The sequence below is a fragment of the Acomys russatus genome, chromosome 30, assembly GCF_903995435.1.
Source record: "Acomys russatus chromosome 30, mAcoRus1.1, whole genome shotgun sequence".
In the NCBI taxonomy this organism is placed as follows: domain Eukaryota; kingdom Metazoa; phylum Chordata; class Mammalia; order Rodentia; family Muridae; genus Acomys; species Acomys russatus.
Window position 1 is genome coordinate 31,078,767 of NC_067166.1, and position 23,273 is coordinate 31,102,039.

Genomic DNA, 23,273 nt, shown 5'->3' on the forward strand with positions numbered 1-23,273 from the left:
ACATTTGTTTTTAACATTAGTGACTAGGTTTTATTATCTGGATGTGCCATAGTTTAATTAATTATTGAGCTACTGAAAGAAATCTTAGTTGCTTCCAAGTGTCAGAATAAACCAGCTAGAGTTAATGCACATTTTGTTATTGCTGTATAGAGTCGAGTTTTCTTTCCTTTAACTCAGGAAAACACTATGAAGCCCAGTTGCTACATTGTATCATGTTTTAATAGGTTTTCTGTTGCTGTCACAAAATATTTGGAGATGGTTACTTTTTAAAGAGAAGAGATTTGTTTAGGTGGTGGCTTTAGAGAGTGAAAGTTCAAGATTGCGCTGTTCCGTCTGGATGCTGCTATTGGAAATCCCCACAGCTATATCACAGAATGAAAGACAAGCCAAGGGAAATGGTTTTATGTAGATTGGGTCAAAGAGAAAGGGTAGCCACACTTTTATAACAGTGTACTTAGGAGATAGCTTACTCTCAGACAAGACCACTCATTAATCCCACCCAGGGGGAGTGTCTGCAATGGACAGAGAACCCAGTTATCTCCCCCAGGCTCCATTTCTTAAAGGGTCTGCCACTTTACCCCCTTTCAGTGCTGGGTGATGAACCCAGGGCCTTGTCAGATACTGAGCTTTGCCTTTAGCCCCACACTGCCTCTTAGAATCACTATATAGACATGGAACCTTCAGAACTCTTAAGGGAGTCCCATCCAAATCACAGTTGTACAATACATGCTTAATCTTGTTGTACAAGTAGATTTTATAGCGATGGCAGTGTATTTGTGCATAGTATTCTTACACTAATGTTCCTGGTGTTAACTAAAAGATAAGTATGTAAAACCAATGGCATTTTTTTTTTACAACTGTTTTGTATGTCTATCTTCTTCATCTCTCCCTTTAATATGAACAGGCTGTAGTCTATAAAGACACTACACAATCATTATTAAAAAGAATGCTACACAAGTTATTCCAAAGAAATGTTCTTAGGCTGAAATCTTGCTTTTCAGTAATGGAATAGTTTACAATAATGCTCACTGTCCAGTATGGGAGCTTACTTTCTTGACAGTGTACTTCTAAACAGTGTGATTAGCAAAGAGACTTGCCTTCCACACATGCAAAATATCTATGGTCAATACTGAAAATGTTTACTAATGATAGTTCATGTATTTTCAGATCTCTTAAGTTCTGTCTTTTTACCTTTAGAGTATGTAACAGAAACCAGACATTAGATACAGTATTTGATAGTTAGCAATACATAAATTATTAATGTCTGTATAAATAATATATTTTCCATCAATGTCAGCTAACATTTCCCAGTGAGCAACATCTGGGCCAGGTATATTCAGTTTTGAAATATTAATTATTTATTTAACTTTCTTAAATAGTCCTACACACTCGGATTATGTTTTTCTCATGTGAGTATAGGAAGATTATATATGTCAACAAGTGAGTATGCTTCATCTAGATTTTCAAATTTGTGAGTAGTGAATTATCATAATTGTAGATTATTATCCTTATATAGTTATGGGATCTATAATGGCATATGTCCTTTAATTTCTCTTTAATTTTTACTTTAGCTAAAGGCTTATCAATTTCTTGGATGGTAAAAAGAACTAATTAAACAGTATTTCTTTTTGTGTTTTGCTTATATGTATCTCTGTTCACCACATAAGTACAGTGCCCTCAAAGGTCAGAAGTTGGTGTCAGATTCCCTGGAACTGGAGTTACAGATGGTTGTAAACTTCTACGTGGATGCTAGGAGTGGGACCAGAGCAGCAAGTACTCATAACTGCTGAGTCATCTCCCAGCCCTTGTTTTGATGTTCAGTGGTTTTTAAATGTTTTCTTATAATTTTTATGTCCCCGCTTACTTATCTATATATTTGAAAGTTTTCTACCTCTTTTGTTAGACTGCTCAGTATGTTAGTCAAAGTTTAAAAAAAAAAATTCCAGCTTTAGATTTCAGAAACCATACTATATCTGGTTTTGATACTTGGACTGTCTTTTCAAATGGTATGCAAATAGTGAATGTAATGTATTGGATGGAAGGACTGTTATAAATAGGCCATAGGAGTGCAATGGCAGAAGAAAGCAGTCTATGTCCTGTGAGTGGGCCTGACTCTTGGTGATCTTATGGTTTTACCAGTGTTTTTTCAGTTATCTACTGCCATCCCTGCCCTTAATTGGGCAGAATAGCTAGAAGGAGTTGGATACATTACTTCTCTTCCTCTATGGAGAAGGTTAAGGGCAGTTGAAATTGTGTCTTTCATCTACCTAGGTTTTGATAAATTACATTTCTTTGAAGGCAGACTTTCTTATGAGAGCAGAATGCTTTGGCTTTATTTTCCTCCCTTTCCTCACCACATCTATTAAAGGAGATTTTCCCCCAATATTTATTGTAGTCATAATGGATTTCCTAATCGTTTCCACTTACAGTCCCTTTCACCCACCAAAATTTTATGTGATTCCAGATATATAAGCACATAAAATATATAGAGAATAACATATTTACTTATAATAAGTTATTTATTTTAAAACAATTCTCTGGTGTGAATGTGCACACACATGAACATATATATGCCTGTCCATATATCTGTATATCATTTTGCCATTTATTAAAGACAAAGAAAATGTATATACCAACGAGGACGATGTGCTTATTTTTACATAGTTAAAACTTGCCCATATATTTGATACTGAAGCATATAATTCAAGAGCATCTTCAGTGTTTTTCAGAGTGATCATTTTGATCTTATAATCATTAGTGCTGAGAACTCAATTCACATGAATATTCAGTACAAAATGGTAGTATGCATGGGCCATTTTAGAATTTTTTTGAAACCTCCCTAATCTTGAAGCAAAATTCGCCCAACATTTAAACAAAAAAAAGTTGAATTCAGCAAGTCAAACAAGATTTCTCCTTTCTTTTTTCTTTCTCTCTTTCTTTCTTTCTTTCTTTCTTTCTTTCTTTCTTTCTTTCTTTCTTTCTTTCTTTCTTTCTTTCGACAGAGTCTTACTATGTAGCTCTGGCTGTCCTGGGACCCACTTTGACAAGTATGGCCTTGACTTTATAGAGATCTGTCTGCCTGTGACTGCTGAGTGATGAGATTAAAGGTGGATACTACCATACCCAACTCAAACAGGAATTTACAAAATTTTCTTCAGTATTAGGATTGAACCTGGAGCCAGACAATAGTAGACAAATGTTCTACCCCTGGAGCATTAAACAGTAATTTCAAAAATTAAACATTCTAATAAACAGTGCAATCCAAAGATTTGCTATTTTTTTATACAGAATATGATTTCTCCCTTTAAAAATGTTATTTATTCTTTGAGCATTTCATACAACACAAAGCCGTGCTGATTTAAGCATGATGAGGATGTTAGGATAAAGGCAACAGTTTAACAGTTTGTTGCTTTTTGTAATTCAGCGTAGTTAAGTTTCTGTAAGAACAGAAATTTTTATCTGTATAGTAAAAATGCTCCAGTTGTCTTGTTTAATTTATGTTCATTTTGTATGCATGTATATATGTATACCAAGTGCATGACTGCTGTCCATGGAGGTCAGAAGAGGGTTTGCATCTCCTGGAACTGCAGTTAGAAACCAGTGTGAGTCATGTGGGTGGTAGGAATTGAACCCAGAGTTTTTTGTGTTTTTATTTTTGTTTTTGTTTTTTTAAAGAGCAGTGTTTAAGAGCTGAGCCATCTCTCCAGCCCTCAAACACTGAAATTATTAACAGAAAGTCTTAAGTCCGTGGTGTCACAGGCAACGTTCATTGGTATTGAATCCCAAGATGGCAAGGCGGCCTCAGTGCTGCAGTAAGGTTATGTAGTATGAGGGCACTGCCACAAACACTGAGATTTGTTATGTCTAAGACCTTTAAATAACTCTTGGTGTATGTTCAGAAACTCTTGCCTGGAGCTGCATAAACTACATTCATAAAGGGCCACTACCCACAGTTGAGTAGATTTAACTCTAGTATTTGAACTCTCAGATCTGTCCACATGGAGTCTCAACAGATTCATCAGTAACAGTTAACATTTCTCTACGCAAGCATTGCCTTCCAGGATAGGTTTTGCTTTTGAGCATCTGCTCAGCTGAATTCTAATTTTCTGTATTTGCCAGGGTCTCAAGTTTTAAGGCTATTGGAAAGTTATAGATTTTTTTTTCACCTTATTCAGTTCATTATTCATCAAAAGATGCATTCTTCTTCTTGGATTTTCTTCTCCACAGGATACTGGAAGTGTTTTGGAGAAGTTTTAAGTTTTTTTTTTTTTTTCTTTTAAGGCAGTGTCTTGCTGTGTTTCCTAGATGGGCTGCTATCATTACGTAAAGCAAGTAGCCTAGAAGTCATGTAGATTCTGCTTCAGTGACTGGGTGGTGGGGAGGTTACATGCACGTGCCACTTGCCTGCTTATTTTTTAGTAGAGACTGGTTTATGGAGATCTGAGCAGTTGATAAGAGTAAGAGTAAGAACAATAATTTATATGTACAAATGTAATAATAAACGTTTTGTTCAAAATAGCAAAGATGAAATTTGGTTGGTAACTTTTATTCTTAGTAAAAAACATTTAACGTCTTTTTCAACTGTTTAGTTGATTTGTTTTTACCTCTGTACATTTGACAGTGAACAATGTTTTATTATCAGTATTGATGTTTTAGTTAAAACTTAGATATTTTGAACAGATACAGGAAATTGTAGCAGTTTGGCAGGCTTATCAACAAGAGCCTTTATTGTCTGAGCCATTTCACCAGCTTGGAAATAATACTTTTCTGGTTAATTACATTTAGGCTAGGTAATGTACTCTGATCATTTGTGGTTATTTTTAACGGGGTTTGGTTGATTAGGCATATTGTCAATTTTAGGTAACTGTCTATACCCACTTAATGGGATATAGTTAGATGTTTGTTGTATTTTGTAATATTGTCATGATTTTGTATCCTAATTTTTTTTTGTCTGCTTTTGCTAGCAATTAGATAATTTCCCATTCCATTGTGGTAGTATAGTTGTTTTTTATGGGTTTTATTGTCTTATTCAGTATGATAATTCTGATTTTTTTTTACTGCCTATCCTTGAGGTTACAGTAGGTATCACTGGTTTATTACAGTATTATTGAAAAAATAGTTAGGGCACCTAAACTTGCTTTTATTCGGGTTTTTATATTGCATTGTCAGTGTACACATGCTTTAATACTAACTGAACATTATTATTGCTCATACCGTCAGGGTTTATTTAGATTTATCCATACATTTATCCTTTGAGAAATGGCATTTTACACTGCCTTCTCACCTTTCCTTCTATGTTCAGCATGGAACATTTTTTAGCTTTTTTTGTTTTGTTTTAAAACATCTGCTGTCTAAAAATTATTTTCCTTTTGTCCAAAACAATGCTTGTTCTTGTTTCTGAAGGATATTTTCTTTGTATGTAAGATTTTTGGGTTCTCCTACAAAAATTTGAAGCATTCCATTGGGCTGCTACTGTTAATACTGGAAAGTCAGCAAATATTTTTACTTTTTTTGTTTTGGTTTGTTTCTTTCTTTCTTTTTTTTTTTTTTTTTTTTTAAGATAATGCCTTTCGTGCTCCACTTTTATGATTTCATCTTGATTTGAATTTTAGCAACTTTGTTCTGATACATCTTGATGTGAGCCAGTCTGCTTGTGTATTTGCCCCCCCCTTTTTTTTCTTATTTGGCATATATGGATTCCCCCCCTTTTTACCCCCTCCCCCCACTCTCTCTCTGTCTCTCTGTTACTGTCTTTCTTGGCTTTGGGAATTTTTTGCATTTTCTCTAGTTTTTTTTTCTTTTTTCTTTTCTACTGTTCTCTTTCCTGCTTTCGTTTAGGGACTCCTCATGTTTTAGTTTCTTTTACTGTGACCACGGCAACTTATAGAAGACTTTATTTGGGCTATGGCTCAAGAGGGCTAGAATCTGTGATCTTGGTACAAAGACATGATGATGGCACAAGCAGGAAGCAGAGGTCTCATATCTCAGACATCAAGTAGTGAGTGCAAACTGGCTGTGGCTGGGTTATTAAACTCTCAAAATCAGTAACATACCTTTTCCAACAAGGCCACACTCCCTAAACCTCTCCAAATAATGGTACCAACTGGGAATGTGTTTCCAAATGTCCAAGACTCTAGGTGACATCTAATCAAACTATTACATATATGTAAATTATGCCCCATCCATCATTTATGTTCTTTGATGTATTTTATTATTTAATTTTATTCTTTAGGAAGCATATTTTCAAGTTAATTTATCTTTTAAATATATTAATTTCCTGTTAATCTCATTTAGCTTTTAATTTTGTGAATTTGATTACTCATTTTAAAATGTTTTGATTTTTTTTTTTTGCTTCCATTTCATCTTTATTTATGTTTTTCTTGATTTATTTTTATATTTAATGAATTCATTTTCAGAATTTATCTTGTGCTGGGAGTTGAGCCCATGGCCTTAGACATAAGAGTAACTGTTCTACCACTGAACTATATAGCTCAAGTAACTGTTACTTACAGATCTTTCTCTAGGGTACAGACAGGGAAGTGGTGTTGAGGTGGATTGCTGCTAATGACAAATAATGATAAGAAGCAGAGAAGAAAAGGATTTAGAAAGATTAGGCTAGCCTGGGGACTATTCTGGGGACTAAGTCAGGAGGATTACAAGTTCATACCTTACCTGGACTACAGACTGAGTTCCAGACCAACCCAAACAGTCTAGTCATATCCCGTGGAGGGATGCAAGTGAGGCATTAGGTGATTTTCATTACTTTTTTTTTTTTTTTTTTAACTTGCCTGGTTTGAATTGCTGGTTCAGATTGAAAGATCCAGTAGGTGGTTTGCTTTAATATTGATAGAAGACTTCAGAATGATAAAACTTATTAGGTGCTCTTTATCATAACACTGGACAAATATGGTATATACTAACCAAGGGCAGATGAGTTCCACCTCTACTTTTCACATTCATTTTGGAAATTCTGAGTAAAACTCTGCTCTTTTTAGTTGCCTTTTTTGAGATGAAGGAACTCATTATCTATGCTGACCTTGAACTTTTTGTAGCCAAGGAGGATCTTGAACTCCCGATCCTCCTGCCTTCCCCCCTGCCCCCTCCCCCATGTGCTGAGGTTACAGGCACCATGTCTAGTTAAAACTTTCTTTGTGAGAGAAAGCTTTCCCTTTGATTTTTTTAATGAGATAAAGGTAGGTTAATATCTATATGTAGTACAGTTTAAAAGAAGAACATAATGTATCCAGTTGTAGATGTATAAATGGCTTTATAGAAATCTACTTGACAGAATCTCAAAGCAGACTGGTGTTTTGATAGGCAGAAGCAGGATGAGGAGTTCATAGGTGAAAGAATGTGTGTTGAAACAGTATTTGTAATGCTAACAAACATTGTTTTGGCTGAGAAGATTCACAGTGGCCTTTGAATTGTTTGTACTTCGTTTTAGGGGATTTATCGGTTTAGCAAATTAAGCAATTTTAGGAGACAGGTGTGTGTAAGCAATCTAACTAGCATTATAAACATTACAGGGAAGTTGTGAAGTAGCATGAGGACAGGCACACAACCACGTGGTTCAGGACACAAGAGGCTCCCTGGCAACTGAGTTTCTGCACAAAAACATTTGTAGTTTCTCTGTAAGAACAATAGAGCCTAAATACATGGTCATGGAGTAGGTTGTCTTAAAGTGCAGGGCATCAATGATAAGCATCTTAACATTTGAATAGTGGTTTTTTAAATAGTGACTTTGTTTTCCTGTCAGGGTAGTAAGACTAAAATAAAATTAAATGTTATTTTCTACAAGGTTCCAAGTACTTTGTTGTGTCTAATGGATTCCTTAATATATAGAGTTGTAAATTATTTCTAATATTTCATCTTACTCTTATGTTCCAGCATCTGTGGGTAAACCCAGAACGAAGGGGTTGAGGAAGATATTCATCAGTGAGATAAGATACAAGGTCTGGGCTTGTACAATAAATTTTAAAACTTTGTGAATTAGTGTTTTTAGGGAATTTGAGAGGAGGTGAAAAATAGAGCTAAAATTGTTCAGACTAAACAAATGTTTAAATTGCATGTGTGTGTTTAAAACTTGGAGTATTGTGTCTTTCAGTCTGCATAGAAGTTTTGTGGTGGTATTTTAATTTTAATTATTTGTGTTTTTCTCCTAGATGGTATCATGGAAAACTCGATAGAACTATAGCGGAAGAACGCCTCAGACAGGCAGGAAAATCTGGAAGCTACCTTATAAGAGAGAGTGATCGGAGGCCGGGGTCCTTTGTGCTTTCATTTCTTAGCCAAACAAATGTTGTCAATCATTTTAGGTAAGTGTTTGTTCCTAGTTTAAGGTATTTAATATGACCTTTTAGTATTTAATCTGATACACATTTATAAATATACTCACTTTTACAGAAGTGAATGATTTTGGTATAATAAATTTATTTCAAATACATTATTTAATCAGTGATTTAGAGTAAATATTCTTGAAATGTTTAAAAATTTCGTTTAAAGACAGTAATATTGGTCTGTACAATGCCAGTTTTCAAATATAATTAAAGAACATATTACCGATAACACATTGAAAAGGGTAAAAGCTAAAATGAAAGAAATGTAGACGGAGACTGTAGCCTAGCAGGAAGTACAGAGAACACTATATAGAAGTTGAGCTTGTCCTTAGCTCTTTCTAGCTTCACTATGTTGAATACATGCTCACTTCTGTGAGATAAACAAGTATGTACATTTTCAAGTTCAGTATCATCTCTATATACAAAATATATGTGCAGATATTACTATAGTCTATTTAATTTTTATGAGGAGTAATAAAACATCTACAGTCAATATAAACTGATAAGCTGTTCTTGTACCGTAGACTTTTAAATTTTAGAATAAGTTTTAAGGGTACTGTGTTTCTTATTACATGTATAGCTTTTTCATAATGTGTAATAAATTAACATAATTTCATAACAATATTTTATCATAATTTTCATGTAACATTTTTACTATAGTTCACATCAATTTTAAGAGATTAGGAGTACTTCTAGCCAGAGAAGTCTCTATAAAATTGTTCAGTCTTAAAAATAGAAAGTGAGGGGAGATATCTTGAGGGAAAATAATCAAATACTTGGTTCAGTTACATAATTGAGGCTTGTAAATATGTCGTATCAAATTCATAAATATTTTAAAATAGCAATTACCAATAATATGAGTACTTTTTTTGAAATATAGGAATATATGTTAATGGCAGAGTTTGAAGTTGATACCATTCGAAAAGGAGAATAAAAAAGATGGCTTTTAAGATCCTTTCCAAATTGTGGTTTGTTTTTATTTTTGTTTTTTGCTTTTACAATAGGATTATTGCTATGTGTGGCGATTACTACATTGGTGGAAGGCGTTTTTCTTCACTCTCAGACCTAATAGGTTATTACAGTCATGTTTCTTGTTTACTTAAAGGAGAAAAATTACTCTACCCAGTTGCACCACCAGAGGCAAGTAAAACTTGAATGAAACATCCTAACCTTTATCTTAGAAAAATCGGATGGATTTTGGTCGTATTAAATTTAAGTCTATTATAATTTGACAAGTATTTAATTCTGGTTATAATGCTAGAACAAGAATGATAGCTTCCTTAGAAAACTAATTTTTGCATTTAAGTAACTAGATTTTTAAGATAATTTTGTGTGTTTATATCTTACCATAATTGCCAGAGAGCTTAAAATATCTTGCATCATAAAAGGAAGATTAAGTTATGTTTTCTACATAGCTTATTTAAGGATTATTCAGATTAGCTGAATAAAGTCTGTGATACTTGTATAATAATTTCTGTAAAAGTATAAACAAAAGAAGTAACCATTTCTAGGTTCTGTATAGGGGCTTAGTAAAGATTTTATTTCAGTGAGCCTATGGAGTCTTTAATACAAAGTTGCAGTGGCTTTAAGCTTTGTGTGGATCTATCTTTTTTGACTTGGGTACAGAGACAATGTCTTTGTGTATGTATTATGCATGCATATGTATACAGACTTGCATATGTGTAGAGGCATGTGTGTCAGGATGCATGTATGTACTCATGATTAATGGCTAAAAGTGGTATCAGATGTCACCCTTGATTGCTCTCTACTTGATTAATTGTAGTAAAGTCTCTGGATTAAGCGAGAGCTTTTTAATTTGGGTAGTTTGGTTTGATAGTTTGCCTCAGGTATCCCCAGTTCCTGCCTCCTAAATGCTGGCATTACAAGCAGCTGCCACACCTGTCAAATTTTTGATGTGGGTTCTGTTGATCCCATTTGGGTTTTCAGGCTTGTGGACAGGAGCTTTAGATACAGAGACACGAATCATTTCCTCAGCTCTTAATTATCATTATTTTTAATGGTTTTCAGCCAGTAGAAGATAGAAGGCGTGTACGAGCCATTCTGCCCTACACAAAAGTACCAGACACTGATGAAATAAGGTATTATATATTATTTCTTATGTAGAAATATTTGAAAGAGCTAGACAATGAAGATTTATTGCTTTAAACTAGGAAAGGTTTTGAATTTGAGAAAATACGATGGCTATATAAAGTTGCCTTTAATACTGGCCCTGTTGTGTTTCCATGGGATGGCTTAGCTATTCCCAAGATTTGAATCAGGGTGGCCATAATGAAAATAACAGGATAAATACAGCCTTTAAAAAGGTATCTCTGAGAAAGTGGAGAGCTCTATCATAATTTGTGGCTTATTCATTTATTTATTTCTGGCTTTTGTTACCCATAACATTGATGCCTCAGTTATAAATGAACCTGAAATAATTGTTTTAAATTTGCATAATTGGTGAATATTTTTAAATTTCAAGAATATTGTGTAACCATAAAACATAATAGTTTTTATATGTAATTTGACTATAAAATATATATATAAAACTTGATAATCAAATTATTCTTTCATTTTAAAAAGCTATTATCACTAGGACCCTTGTTACTTAACTATAAAATGTTTGGCTGCTTCTGAATATTTGCTGACTATATATTTTCCCTTTGAAATACTAGCAAATTAAAATACAAAAAACATTTTTGTGGGCTAAACTTTTTGTAAATTAGTGTTAGAAAACAAAGTCTTAGACTGAATCTCAGAGTAAAGGCTCCATTTTTATATAGTTATCATCAAACTAATGACTTCTCATTTAATTCTTATTGACACTTATTTGTGAATTAATGTGGGAAAATGAAAAAAGGCAACAAAAAGGAAGAAAGTTATTTAATAGAAGTAAGTAGTATTGAAATAGAAGATTTAGAAAAATTGTAAGTTTCAAGTCTGAACATTTAAAGGGAGCTGTTTTCAAAGTATATTTCAACCAAGTGTTGATTTGAGACTCCTTTAGAGAGTCCATATGCTATCTGGGCATCTGCAGAGAAAATGTACGTCAAGAATTGGGGGCTGATTCAGGAGACCTATTGCTGTAATTTTAAGTCCAGAGGCCTGAGGAAACCATGGAATTCAGTGTAAGACCCCGTCTGAGAACAAAAGATAAAGAAATGGGTTAGAGGAGCCAGTGAGGCAATGGAGTGGGGGGCATGGGGAGAGGCGGTAACAAGAGGCAGCCTTTGTGTTACTTTTAATTCTGTTTGGCCATGCAGTAGACTGTTTTCCTTCATGCAGGAAACTAAGTTACTATAGCATAGTGTACTAATTCAAATGCTGACTACTCAGAAATAATGTTTCATATAGTACTTTGCCACTGAATTAGCTTGAACCATAAATTAACCACCGAAGTCCATGAGGCTTCAGAACTTCATATTTTTTCATTGTGACTTCACAGTGATAGTGAAAAAGTCTTGACTATTCAAACTACTGGTGCTTCAAAGTCCAGAGCAGTAGCACCAAGTATACAGTATTCTGGCTAAACAAAAGTAGCTTCATTTGATGTCTGGATGAGGAAACAAAGTATGTACTTTGTTGTGTCCTAGGCTTTGACTGCATAGCTTTCCAGTATTTCTTGTAGTAAATGTGAAAATAAAACACTTCCAAATAGGTGTAATGATAGGTAACTGTTATCCTAGCAGCTGGGAAAAGGGTTCTAGAAAGATTTAATTCATTTGGTTAACTTAGAAAATCTGCTGTCATTTACCTGGTAAAATATTGGATATCATTAAAGGGGACTTTAGAATCCAGATTGTATTAATTTGTGGTTCTTCAAATAGCATTTTATGCAAGTTGTGCTTTGTATAAACTTTGTTTTCTGGATTTGAGAAACAATAAAGGTTGGGGTCATCCAGACAAAAGAAAGCTTTCACGAATATGAGATGAGGATTATTTAGTGGAACTAAGGTTTATAAGTATTGAGACCAAATGAGAAAATTATTGAGAAATACATGCAGATACCTTATAGACATATGCTTAGTGACAGGCAGCATGCAACCAGATGAATGTTTAGAGACGTCTTTTTTTATTTGTACGCCTGGGAGGACAACTGCAAGGGATTCCTGATGGTTTTATATTGATGACATACACCAATGTACAACTGATGCCCCTTTGATGGTAAAAACATGTAGGTAGTAAAGAGGGAAACTAAGTTGTATACATCCTTTGACTCTGAAATACACAGTAGGAACAAAAGCACAGATGGCTTCTAACACATATCTGGGTGCCATCTTTAGACAAAGAATGCTGTACTCATTGCACAATAGACATTTGAATGAAATAAATAAGATGTAAAATAAATAAGAATGCTAATTAATATTAGTGTCTACATAATAAAATCAAGTGTGATTATCTAAACTTTCTGAATTCACTTTCTCATACATATTATATGTTAGCGATATATTGCTTTTCATTACATCTGTCATGCATATGAAAGAATAATGGAACTAAAGCTAAAGTGTTTTTGCGTTTTTCAATATCATGTTATCCAGTGTGTTTTAGGACTCACCCATTTGTGAAATTTTAATGTCATTTGCTATTTTAGTTTCTTAAAAGGAGATATGTTTATCGTTCATAATGAATTAGAAGATGGATGGATGTGGGTTACAAATCTAAGAACAGATGAACAAGGCCTTATTGTTGAAGACCTAGTAGAAGAGGTGGTAAGTTTCATTTGTTCTTCTAAATTTTAGATCCTAAGTCGTCCTTTATGAAAGTTTAGAAGTTGTCCATTTTCTGGGTCATTATACAGAAACAAATTTCTGTTGTGAAAGCCTTTAAATTCATAAGCAACAAGAAATTTTAAGATTTTTTTTTTTTTGGTGTTAGTAAATTCTTTATTTACGAAGAAATAGACTGTATACTAGTATGTCCTAATATATAGATAGCTTTGCAGAAGGCACTTATATACATCTGAACTAAACTATCACTTGTTCTTATTTTGATAATATTTTTCTTCATATGGATGTTTGACTGAAAATTTTAAGTAGTTGTATGTTTGGTATAGTTTTTCAAATATACATATGCTTTTTAATATTTGTGGGAAATTTAAATTATATATATAGTCCCAAAGCTCTACGGTTTGAATATTTCCCTTGTTTTCTTTTTATCATATTATGTGTTGTTATTCATCTAGCACATAATATAAATTACCATGTATATTTTTAGATGCAGATGAGCACCCAAGCAGTGTTCATGCTTTACAGGCAATACTCAATACCACCAACATATATTAAGTGTTATAATTTTGAAATTTACATTTCCCTTTCAGAAATGTGTGGTAAGATAGAATTGCTTCTGTGATCTCTATGGCCCCCAGTTCTGTGCTGCAGTGTGTATGGAAGATGGCAGAGTGCTTTGTTGCTTAGGATTCTTTTGTCCGCTTATTCTGGTAGATCTTGATTCACAAGCATAAAACATACTGAGAAAAGATGAAAAGAGTTGTGGAAGTTATATGTAATATCGTGTATTCATAGTCACATACAGATCTACGGTTCTAACTTACAGTTCTTTAAATAATGTTCAGAATTCTATACTGGAAGAGGTACTTTACTCCACACTAACAGGAGCGTTCAGACCGAAGCATCTTATTGTCTATGTTAGTTTTCATATACATTTTTAGAATTTGTTTGTTAGGCTTCCCTTTGCCTATTATGCTACTCTTCCCTATTCTGATAATGAAAGAGGACAAAAATATAGTTGTAATTTTCCTGAAATACTGTTTCGCTGGATTAAAATTAATAAAATAAATTTTAGTAAGAACATATGAAAGTTAGCCAGTATCTGCTGAATAATACTAGTAATTGTCCATTATAATAAGGGGACATTACCTAACATGAGCTTAGAAAGTGAAGCAAAAAAGGTTCTAATTCATTATAAAAGAACAGTGTGGTTTGGCAGCTAAAAGGGAATATAGTCATAATGTAAATTAATTATTCTAAGAAGTATATATAAGTGGATTTTACTATAATCAGTATAATTTTACATAGTGGGCTATTATATTTATAGTTTCTATAGTAAGCATTCATTGAATGTTTGATTTTAGTCTGACTAAAACTTAGTGAGGACCTAATTAAGGGGAGTCTTTGTATAGCTAATATTTTTTTTTACTTTTTTCCTTCATTACCTATTCATTGAAGACTCAGTGTAAACTCCCTAGAACTACGATTCAATAGATTATGAGCTTAACTTGTGTTTGGAGTGGTGGTGATGTTAATAAAAATGGTATAGAATTTAAGATAGTCACTGTTGTGGACTAAATAATATTAATGTTAGAATAACTTTAAAACGTGGAATGCAACCAGGTATGTGTGGTGGTGTACACCTTTAATCCCAACACTTGGAAGGGAGGCAGAGGCAGCCAGATGTCTGTGAGTTTGAGGCCAGCCTGTTTGTTCTACAGAGTGAGTTTCAGAATAGACTGGATTACATAGGGAGACACTGTCTCAAACCCGAAAGCCAACCAACCAAACAAAAAACCTTCTGGACTACTGACTAAGTAAGGTTAAATTTAAAATATGGTAAAAAGAGAGAGAATGCATTTGTATTCCACAGAAAAGAAAGTCCTCACATAATAATGTCAAAGTGTTTCATTGTTGAATTTGAGGTAGTTTTTACCATAACTTTTTAAAAACTGTTAGGTAGCAATGAATTGAAATAACATTCTGATAGCAACAGTCACAACAGAAGGCAGACTGCAATAGGAAGGTGAAATATGTTAGCAAATGGATCTAGAAAATGTCTAGGATGAGGTAGGAAATGCACCCTTGAGCACTTGAGGCCTATGATTAAGCGTGTTGGTTGTAAAAAAAGGAATTTGTAAGCAGGAGAGAGGATAGTAAAGGTTTGGCTTTAATTTTGTGTCCATTTGGTTAGTTTATTCTTAAATGCACATCTCCAGTTGAAACTAATGAATTCAGAGAGGTTGGAGTAGGGTACAGCAATAATTAGACTGTGGTTGGGCTTCTTTAATAAGAGAAGAAAAGAGTTGGATTTAAACCAGTGACAACATAGAGAGACAAGAGGAGTATAGAGTGCAATTCTTGAATAGAAACATCTTTTCTCAAACTCACATAACTATGAAAAACATTGTAGAAATAGGTTTGAAGATAGGATTCTTAGCAATTTAATTGAAATTAGATTAGGATTTAATTTTATAAAATGCTGTTGTATTTTCTTCTCTTTAGGGCCGGGAAGAAGATCCACATGAAGGCAAAATGTGAGTTTTTATTCATTATTAAAAGGGAAAAATAATGTAAACCTGTAAATTAGAAAAATAGACAAAATACGTAATGACTTAAATTGACGTTTTTTAAAACTTTGATTCAGAGAACTGATATAAATATTATTAAGGGTCTAGTACTAAATATTTTTTATTAAGAATTGTAGGCAAATAATGGGCTATATACAAATCTCGTATCGCCAAACTAAAGAGTTTCCGGTAAATGTTATGTTTGCATCATAACGAGGAGCACAGGGCTTCGTTTTTCTCTTTTCTCAACAACTGAAATACATCCCAGGTAGTACCACTTTCTCAACAACTGAAATACATCCCAGGTAGTACCACTTTCTCAACAACTGAAACCCTGAGCTGATTCTCTACCAACTGTACTTCAGCAGAGCTTCGAAAGATCTATGTTGTACATGTTTCTTCTAAAATTGTATTAGTCTTATCTTTCCACTTTTCCCTTAGTAAGTCTTTCAAATGAATGACTTAAAAAAAATGCTTTTATTAAGCTGTTTCCCAGGCCCGAATTACCCTTCAATTGTTTATATATTCACTTGGTAAATTTAAATTACTTAGTAAATTTAAGTTCAGTGAACCTTCATGTAGTTATGCTGAAGACTTGGTGCCTTTCTCCATTGTTCCCCACATACCTAGCCCATACCTATCACTGTACTTACTGTAGTTTTACATGGAGTTTAGTTCATCTTCACACCCCCTGCACTCCGCTAATCAGAGTCTGGACTCTTAAGAACAAGAACTTACCTTTTATCTTGAGTACAGATCATGTGATTGAATTATGTAAGTTTTATAAGGCTGGGCATGGTGTTGCATGCCTTTAATCCCAGCACTCAGGAGGCAGAGGCAGGTGGATCAGTGTGCTTTCGAGGCCAGCCTAGTCTACAAAGTGAGTCCACAGAGAATCCTGTCTCGAAACAAAACAAAAAAACAAACAAAAATTATTTTACAAGAATAACTCTAAGAAATAATATTGCCTTTTCCCCTCCGCCTCAGTGCTATTTTCTTAATACTCAAAATACTATTTATCTTTAAAAATTAATTGTTTTCTTTTAGACTCTTTTTGGGTTGTTATTTTTCCAAGCTAGAAAACTGTAGGGCTGGTCTTGGATACTATCTAGCTAACTCTCCTAGAATATAGAAATACACGCTGGCATGTATAGTAAATGGTAATTTATCCTTTACTTGAATGCAGTATGTAGCCTCATATATTTTAAAGCATTCTGGACTGTATTGCTTATTTCTTCATTATTCATGATTCATGTCTGTTCCGAGAGTTATCAGGGAATCTGAATTAGTAAGGTAATGGTTGGAATCAGTTACTAAAGCTTACTTTTTTATTTACTTGTAAATTAAGTTGTATTTTAACTTTCCCTAGTAATAGAATGGTTAATCTGAAGGAGAATGAGTGACCTCTAACCCTGTAGCATTGCATCTTTGAGCACCTCTGCTTTTTGTCTCGTATTTTATGTACGTTACAGCTGGCACTTAACACATTACTATAAATCATTCTAGATCTTAATAAGATGCAGTAGGATGGTAGAGAAGTGATCTGAGATTACCTGCAGGAGAAAATGAAATTTAATACAAGTTGAAAAAATCTTCAGACTTTTGGCTTTTAAATAATAATTGATTTGTTTTAGTTTTTGAGACAAGATCTCACTATATGGTCCTTACTGGCCTGCATCTCCTATGTAGATCAGGCTGGCCTCAATGCACAGTGATCTGCCTGCCTCCAGCCCCCAAGTTCTGGGATTAAAGGCGTGCACCACCACTCCTGATCCTTAAGCAATATTTTTTTTAACATGCCATATTATGAAAAGGTAAATATTAGGTACTTGGAATTTATTCTGCCATATTTTCAACTATTATAGAGTTTATAATAATTTCTAAATGATTAATTCTAGAACACAGATTATAAAATACTAGAGCAGAATAAAAAAGTCTTAGTTCTTTCTAGTGGTATGTACTTGCTCTTGTGTTAGCATTTTAATATTATGGGGAGAGACCTCATGTTAAAAGAAAATTGATTTTGAAGGAAACATGAGAAAAGGAATTACTTTGTAGAGTTCTGCCTTTATCATGTCCCTGTCCCTCTCACAACATTCAAGGGAAAAGTGGAGTTATAATGTAAGCGTGTAACAGATACTACTAGAACTAAAACCACTGCTTTAAAAAATACTGTACCTAACATGAAAATTCTAGTTGTAGTGTGTACTGGACAGTTCCTACATGGGTTTTTTTGTTTGTTTGTTTTTGTTTTTTGTATTTTTACTTTGTTCAAATAAAGCACAGTAAGTTTTCAAAATACAATAGAAATGTAACAAATGAGGATTTGATCATTTCCATTACATTTGTTTTATGTCAGGTTAAATTACAAAATGTTGGTTCCCTTTAAGTAACGAAAGCAGCAACATGTGGACTTTGATTTAAATGTCTAATTTGTTCTCCTTTTAAGATGGTTCCATGGGAAGATTTCCAAACAAGAAGCTTATAATTTATTAATGACAGGTACCTTTGTATTCTTTAATGTCTTTATAAAGTATAAAATTGAAATAACCATTCTCGTGTATTATACTGTCCTTTAGTATTTCATTAAATATATGCATATTATAATCTCTTTCCAATGCTGGGGAGTTCGTATTTTTCTGGTTTTGTTTTAGTTGAAATATAAGCTCTTGTGCAGTGTATTTGTCTTCTAGCCTCTGTTCCTGTTTCTCCCCCCCCCCCCTCGTGTTACACCTTATGACCTTGTGATATATATAGTTTATGTATGTCGGGTCTGTCGTACATATAACAATCTTAGAAAGCATAACATACTTTTGTTTGTTTCTGAGATAGAGTTTCTCTATGTAGCCCTGGCTGGCCTGGACTCGCTTTCTAGACCTTGAACTCAAAAGAGATCCTCCTGCCTCTGCCTCCCCAAGTGCTGGGATTTCAGGCATGTGCCACCTTACCAGGCTACATAACATAGTATTTAATGCTAAGAAATATATTAGGAAACCATTCCATATTTACAAATTCAATTCTTTGGTCATTTTTTTTGATCATATGATTTCTAGTTTACAAATACCATATAGCATTCATGTATCAATAGAAATACTATATTGTCTCCCCGCGCTCCCCCCCCCCCTTTTTTTTTTTGGTTTTTCAAGACAGGGTTTCTCAGTTTCTTTGTGTAACAGCCCTGGAACTTGCACTGTAGATCAGGTTTGTCTTGAACTTGCAGAAATCTACCTACCTGTGCCTCAGTAACTTGAGAACTCAATATAAAAACAGTTGTGGATTAAAGACATGCACTAATAAACATTCTTGTGTGCCTGGTGGAATTATACAACTGAGTCTCATTTAAAATGCAGTTCCTTAGTACTGTGATTGCTACAGGGAAATACAAATTAAGTTTACTCATATTTATGTGTATTACTTGAAACAGTGGTTCTCAACGTGTGGGTTGTGACCCCTTCAGCAAATCTCTGTCTCCCAAAACATTTACATTACAATTCAACAACAGTGGCAAATGACAGTTATGAAGTAGCAACGAAAACAAGTTTATGGTTGGAGGTCACCACAACATAAGGAACTGTATTACAGGGTCTCAGCCTTAGGAAGTTTGAGAACTGCTGATTTAAAGTAACAGCTATGTTACTTTGTTCTTTATTAACTGTTCATTGCTACGTTAATTTATTGTGTTCTTTATTATTAACTGTTCATGGCAAGGTTAATTTATTAGTAAACTATGTCTGACAAAGCTTTGAGACAAAATCAACCTACTGTACGTATTTTAGATGTTATGGTTCTTTAAAAATAGGTGATTTCTCTATTTTATAGGGTACCTGGAGATAGGTAATTACAGTAAATAAACCGCTGTTAAATATTTGAACTCACTTGTTGTTTTTTGTTTTTTGTTTTTTTTTTTTGGTTTTTTGAGACAGGGTCTCTCTGTGTCGCCTTGGCTGTCCTGGACTCACTTTGTAGACCAGGCTGGCCTCGAACTCACAGCGATCCGCCTGCCTCTGCTTCCCGAGTGCTGGGATTAAAGGCGTGCGCCACCACACCCGGCTTGAACTCAGTTGTTTTAAAATATAAGACATTACATTTAAATCAGTGATTTGGTCTCATATAGGATTTGGGGAAGTTTTTTAAGTACTTAATGCATTTTTTAACCGGCACTAAGATTCAGAAAATGATTTAAAATGTGCCAGTGCTATGTGGTGGAGATAGAGATCAAAGTTGAACCAGAGTGCTAAGCCATCAGCTTTCAAGGTGGAACCAGAAATATTCGCTTTAGTTAGCTGTTGGTGTAGCGTTATATTTAGATACCGAATCAAGTACTTGAAGATCCCACTTTTCTTTTGAGGTGTGTAAACATGAAAAGAGCCTCATGTACTTTCTCACATTAGTTTTTATTTTTGTTCATTTATATACTCTTTTAGAAAGAGTGGGAGCTCCCCCCCTCAGAATTATGCGAACACATTAATGTACAAGTTTGCATGTGATTGCTATCTTATATTGCAGAAGAAACAGGGTTTCAGCATTGTCACCAAACATTTTATTTTTATCCTGTATGAAATCACAGTTTGTGAAGTTTTAATTTACTTGCATATTAAGTTGAACCTTGAAAACTCAATATAAAACAATATTTTAAAAATTTCTTTATATTGAATACTAAGTTACTTGATAGTAGGAACCTAAACTAGATTACATGTAGATTACTGTGTTAATTATGCCTTCTTACAAGAATCAGTTCCTGATCTTTCTGATACTAGTACTTCCTGCAAGGGAAAGACTTATCGTGTCAGCAATCACTGCCAACTGAAGGGAGTCCTCTGTGTGCCTTTTCAGGATGATACTAAAGTATCAGATGTGTGCACTGACATGATAATGTACTCTGATACTCAAGTTATTTTGAACTACCCTTTGTAAGCTCTTACACAGTTTTATTACAGTGCTGCTTTTTAATCATTAATTGGAAATCCAGAGAAAGTATAGACTATTGGGCAAATTAGTTTGGCTTCTGAAGATCTTCTTTAGGAGATTAACATATGATATGACAGTTTTAGTTACTGTCACTGTCAGATTGCTCTTTCTAAGAAGAAAGGGTATAGATACACTGCAGCAGTTACTGCTAACAGAATTTCTGTTCGGTATGCTTATGAAACAAAACTAGTTAAGATACAACAGGAACGACACATGGTTAGTAGTAAACATGAAATGAAAATAAACACTGTGTTAAAATTTTATGATAAAAATGTACATGTGGTTACAACTTTGCATGTACTTCTTCTTTAAATTACTTAACCTATTTTCTCTTTGATTTGATGAGTAGAATATAAAACTAACAGATTCATTCTTACAGTTGGCCAAGTCTGCAGCTTTCTTGTGAGGCCCTCAGACAATACGCCTGGTGATTATTCCCTGTATTTTCGGACCAATGAAAATATTCAGCGATTTAAAATTTGTCCAACACCAAACAACCAGTTTATGATGGGAGGGCGATATTATAACAGGTAAATAATGAAACATCTTAAATTATGTTTTAGTTGTGGGACAAATAGTTGGAATTAAAATATATAAAAATTTTCAATTTGTAATCTAATTACAGTAGTCTTTTGTGAGAATGCTTTAAACAGTGTCAAACATGAATAGTAATAATCTCTCTATTCCCAAATATCTCATACTGTCTTAAAAATCTATCTTATCGGTTTTCACTCCACCTTTCTACTGTGTGTTAATTATGTGTATAACAATACACATTTAATATCTTTATATTTTACTTGTTAATATTATAAATAAATTAATTTTGTAGCATATAAGAGACACTTGGAACTGTATATCTACACAGAAAAATAGTGCAGTTCTTCTGTCACTCTGAAAAAACTATGGAAGGAATAAATCAAGAGGCAGTGTAACAAAATCTTTTTAGAGGCATATTTCCTGGGTATCTTAAAAATACTCATCCATTTAGTATATAAAATAAAAGTATACAATTCTAGAAATTAAATATCCAGACATTAATTTGATCTGTTATAGGATACACTTGTATTTATTACAATAAATATTTGATGGCATCCTAAATTTTGTGTTAAATTAAATAAAATTGTGTCATTTTACTTTGTTTTATTGGTAGTATTTTCCAAATATATATAAAAGTTGATGGTACTTTTTAGTCCAAACCTTCCCTGCCATAGTGACAACTGCACAGGGGAAATTAGTTATTAGTTAAGAGTTTCTCTTTTTATTCTTTACTGTATTTTCACTTAACTATTCATGTGCCATTTATGACATGATGACATTCTGTACCAAAGCAAATGTATATGGTGATTTGGTATAAAAAACTCTTAGTTTATCATTTGCTAAATAAACAAATACTGTTCATTTCTCTTCTTCATTTTCAATGTCTAAGGGTTTTTTTGTTTGTTTGTTTGGGGTGGTTTTTTGTTTTTGTTTTGTTTTTTTGAGACGTGGTTTCTCTGTTTCGCCTAAGCCGCAGCTTGTACTCATTTTCTCACTGAATGCCACTTTCTGAGTATGGAGTGTAGTGTCATTGACTTGGCTGCATGTTTGATATGTAATAGACAGAATCTTTAACTTAAGGTATTACAACCTCTAATCCTGTATTTGTAATATTTCTGTTCTTATAAAATAATGTGACTATTATACTGATTTTTTTCTATGAATATATTCATATATTATCAAAATCTACTTTTGAATATCTAAGATATTTATACAATTAATTATTTTAACAGTATCGGGGACATCATAGACCACTATCGGAAAGAACAGATTGTTGAAGGTTATTATCTTAAGGAACCTGTACCAATGCAGGTCAGTGCTATATTTCTCTTGCTTGCAATAATTAGCATCTTGTTTTAAAAGTAATTTTTTTGTGGTGCTTGTATAAGCATTCATTCTTCTAAAACTAGATAAAATTTAAAACTACTGATTACTTAGATTCCTTTAGAAAATGAATTGTAAGAGGATTTCTTTCTTTTCAATTTTATTCACGCAGATAATTAGTAAGTCAATAGATTATTAGTAAGTCCATGGTAGTTTTCTTTTTTTTGCCTTTGGTTTTTAAATTTTTACTAAACTTGTTCTTTAACGGTTTTATATACGTATGCGTGTCTACTGACCACTCTTTTTCCTCACTTTTTGTGCACCCCCCTGTTCCCCACAAATAACTCTTCTCAGCATATCAGTTAATCTTGCTTTGTGACCTACAGAGTTTAACAAGGGCTGTCTGTGTAACCATGGGTTGTATTTGTCCATTGGAGCCCTGCTGTGCTCAGGAGTGTATCACAACTAAAGACAGTGATTCTCACTTCCTCCTGAACCTGTCAACAGATCAGAGCTATAGAGTAGTGCTTCGAGAGTCCCTTCCATCCTTTGATTATAAATGGGCCAGTCTTGTGTGGACCCAATGTAGATAGTTATGAGTTAATAATTGTAATGGTAGCTGGGCATGGTGGCACACGCCTGGAATCCCAGTACTTAGGGAGGCAGAGGCAGGCAGATCTCTTGAGTTTGAGGCCAGCGTGGTCTGCAAAGCAAGTCCAGGACAGCCAAGGCTACACAGAGGAGCCTTGTCTCGAAACCCACCCCTACCCCCAATAATAATTACCATAGTTTTATTGAGTCTAGAGAATGTT

The 23,273-nt window shown here is 33.8% G+C and overlaps 1 protein-coding gene across 1 annotated transcript in view; it reads left to right on the forward strand.

Annotated features, from left to right (window-relative positions):
* Rasa1 (RAS p21 protein activator 1) overlaps positions 1 to 23,273 on the forward strand; it is a 71,468-nt gene that overhangs the window by 19,629 nt on the left and 28,566 nt on the right. Inside the window, exons 2-9 of the mRNA XM_051172356.1 lie at positions 8,163 to 8,315; positions 9,341 to 9,480; positions 10,369 to 10,435; positions 12,928 to 13,045; positions 15,569 to 15,600; positions 18,083 to 18,135; positions 20,981 to 21,131; positions 22,371 to 22,449. Coding sequence (XP_051028313.1) covers positions 8,163 to 8,315; positions 9,341 to 9,480; positions 10,369 to 10,435; positions 12,928 to 13,045; positions 15,569 to 15,600; positions 18,083 to 18,135; positions 20,981 to 21,131; positions 22,371 to 22,449 — 793 coding nt within the window. The remainder of the gene's footprint in view (positions 1 to 8,162; positions 8,316 to 9,340; positions 9,481 to 10,368; positions 10,436 to 12,927; positions 13,046 to 15,568; positions 15,601 to 18,082; positions 18,136 to 20,980; positions 21,132 to 22,370; positions 22,450 to 23,273) is intronic.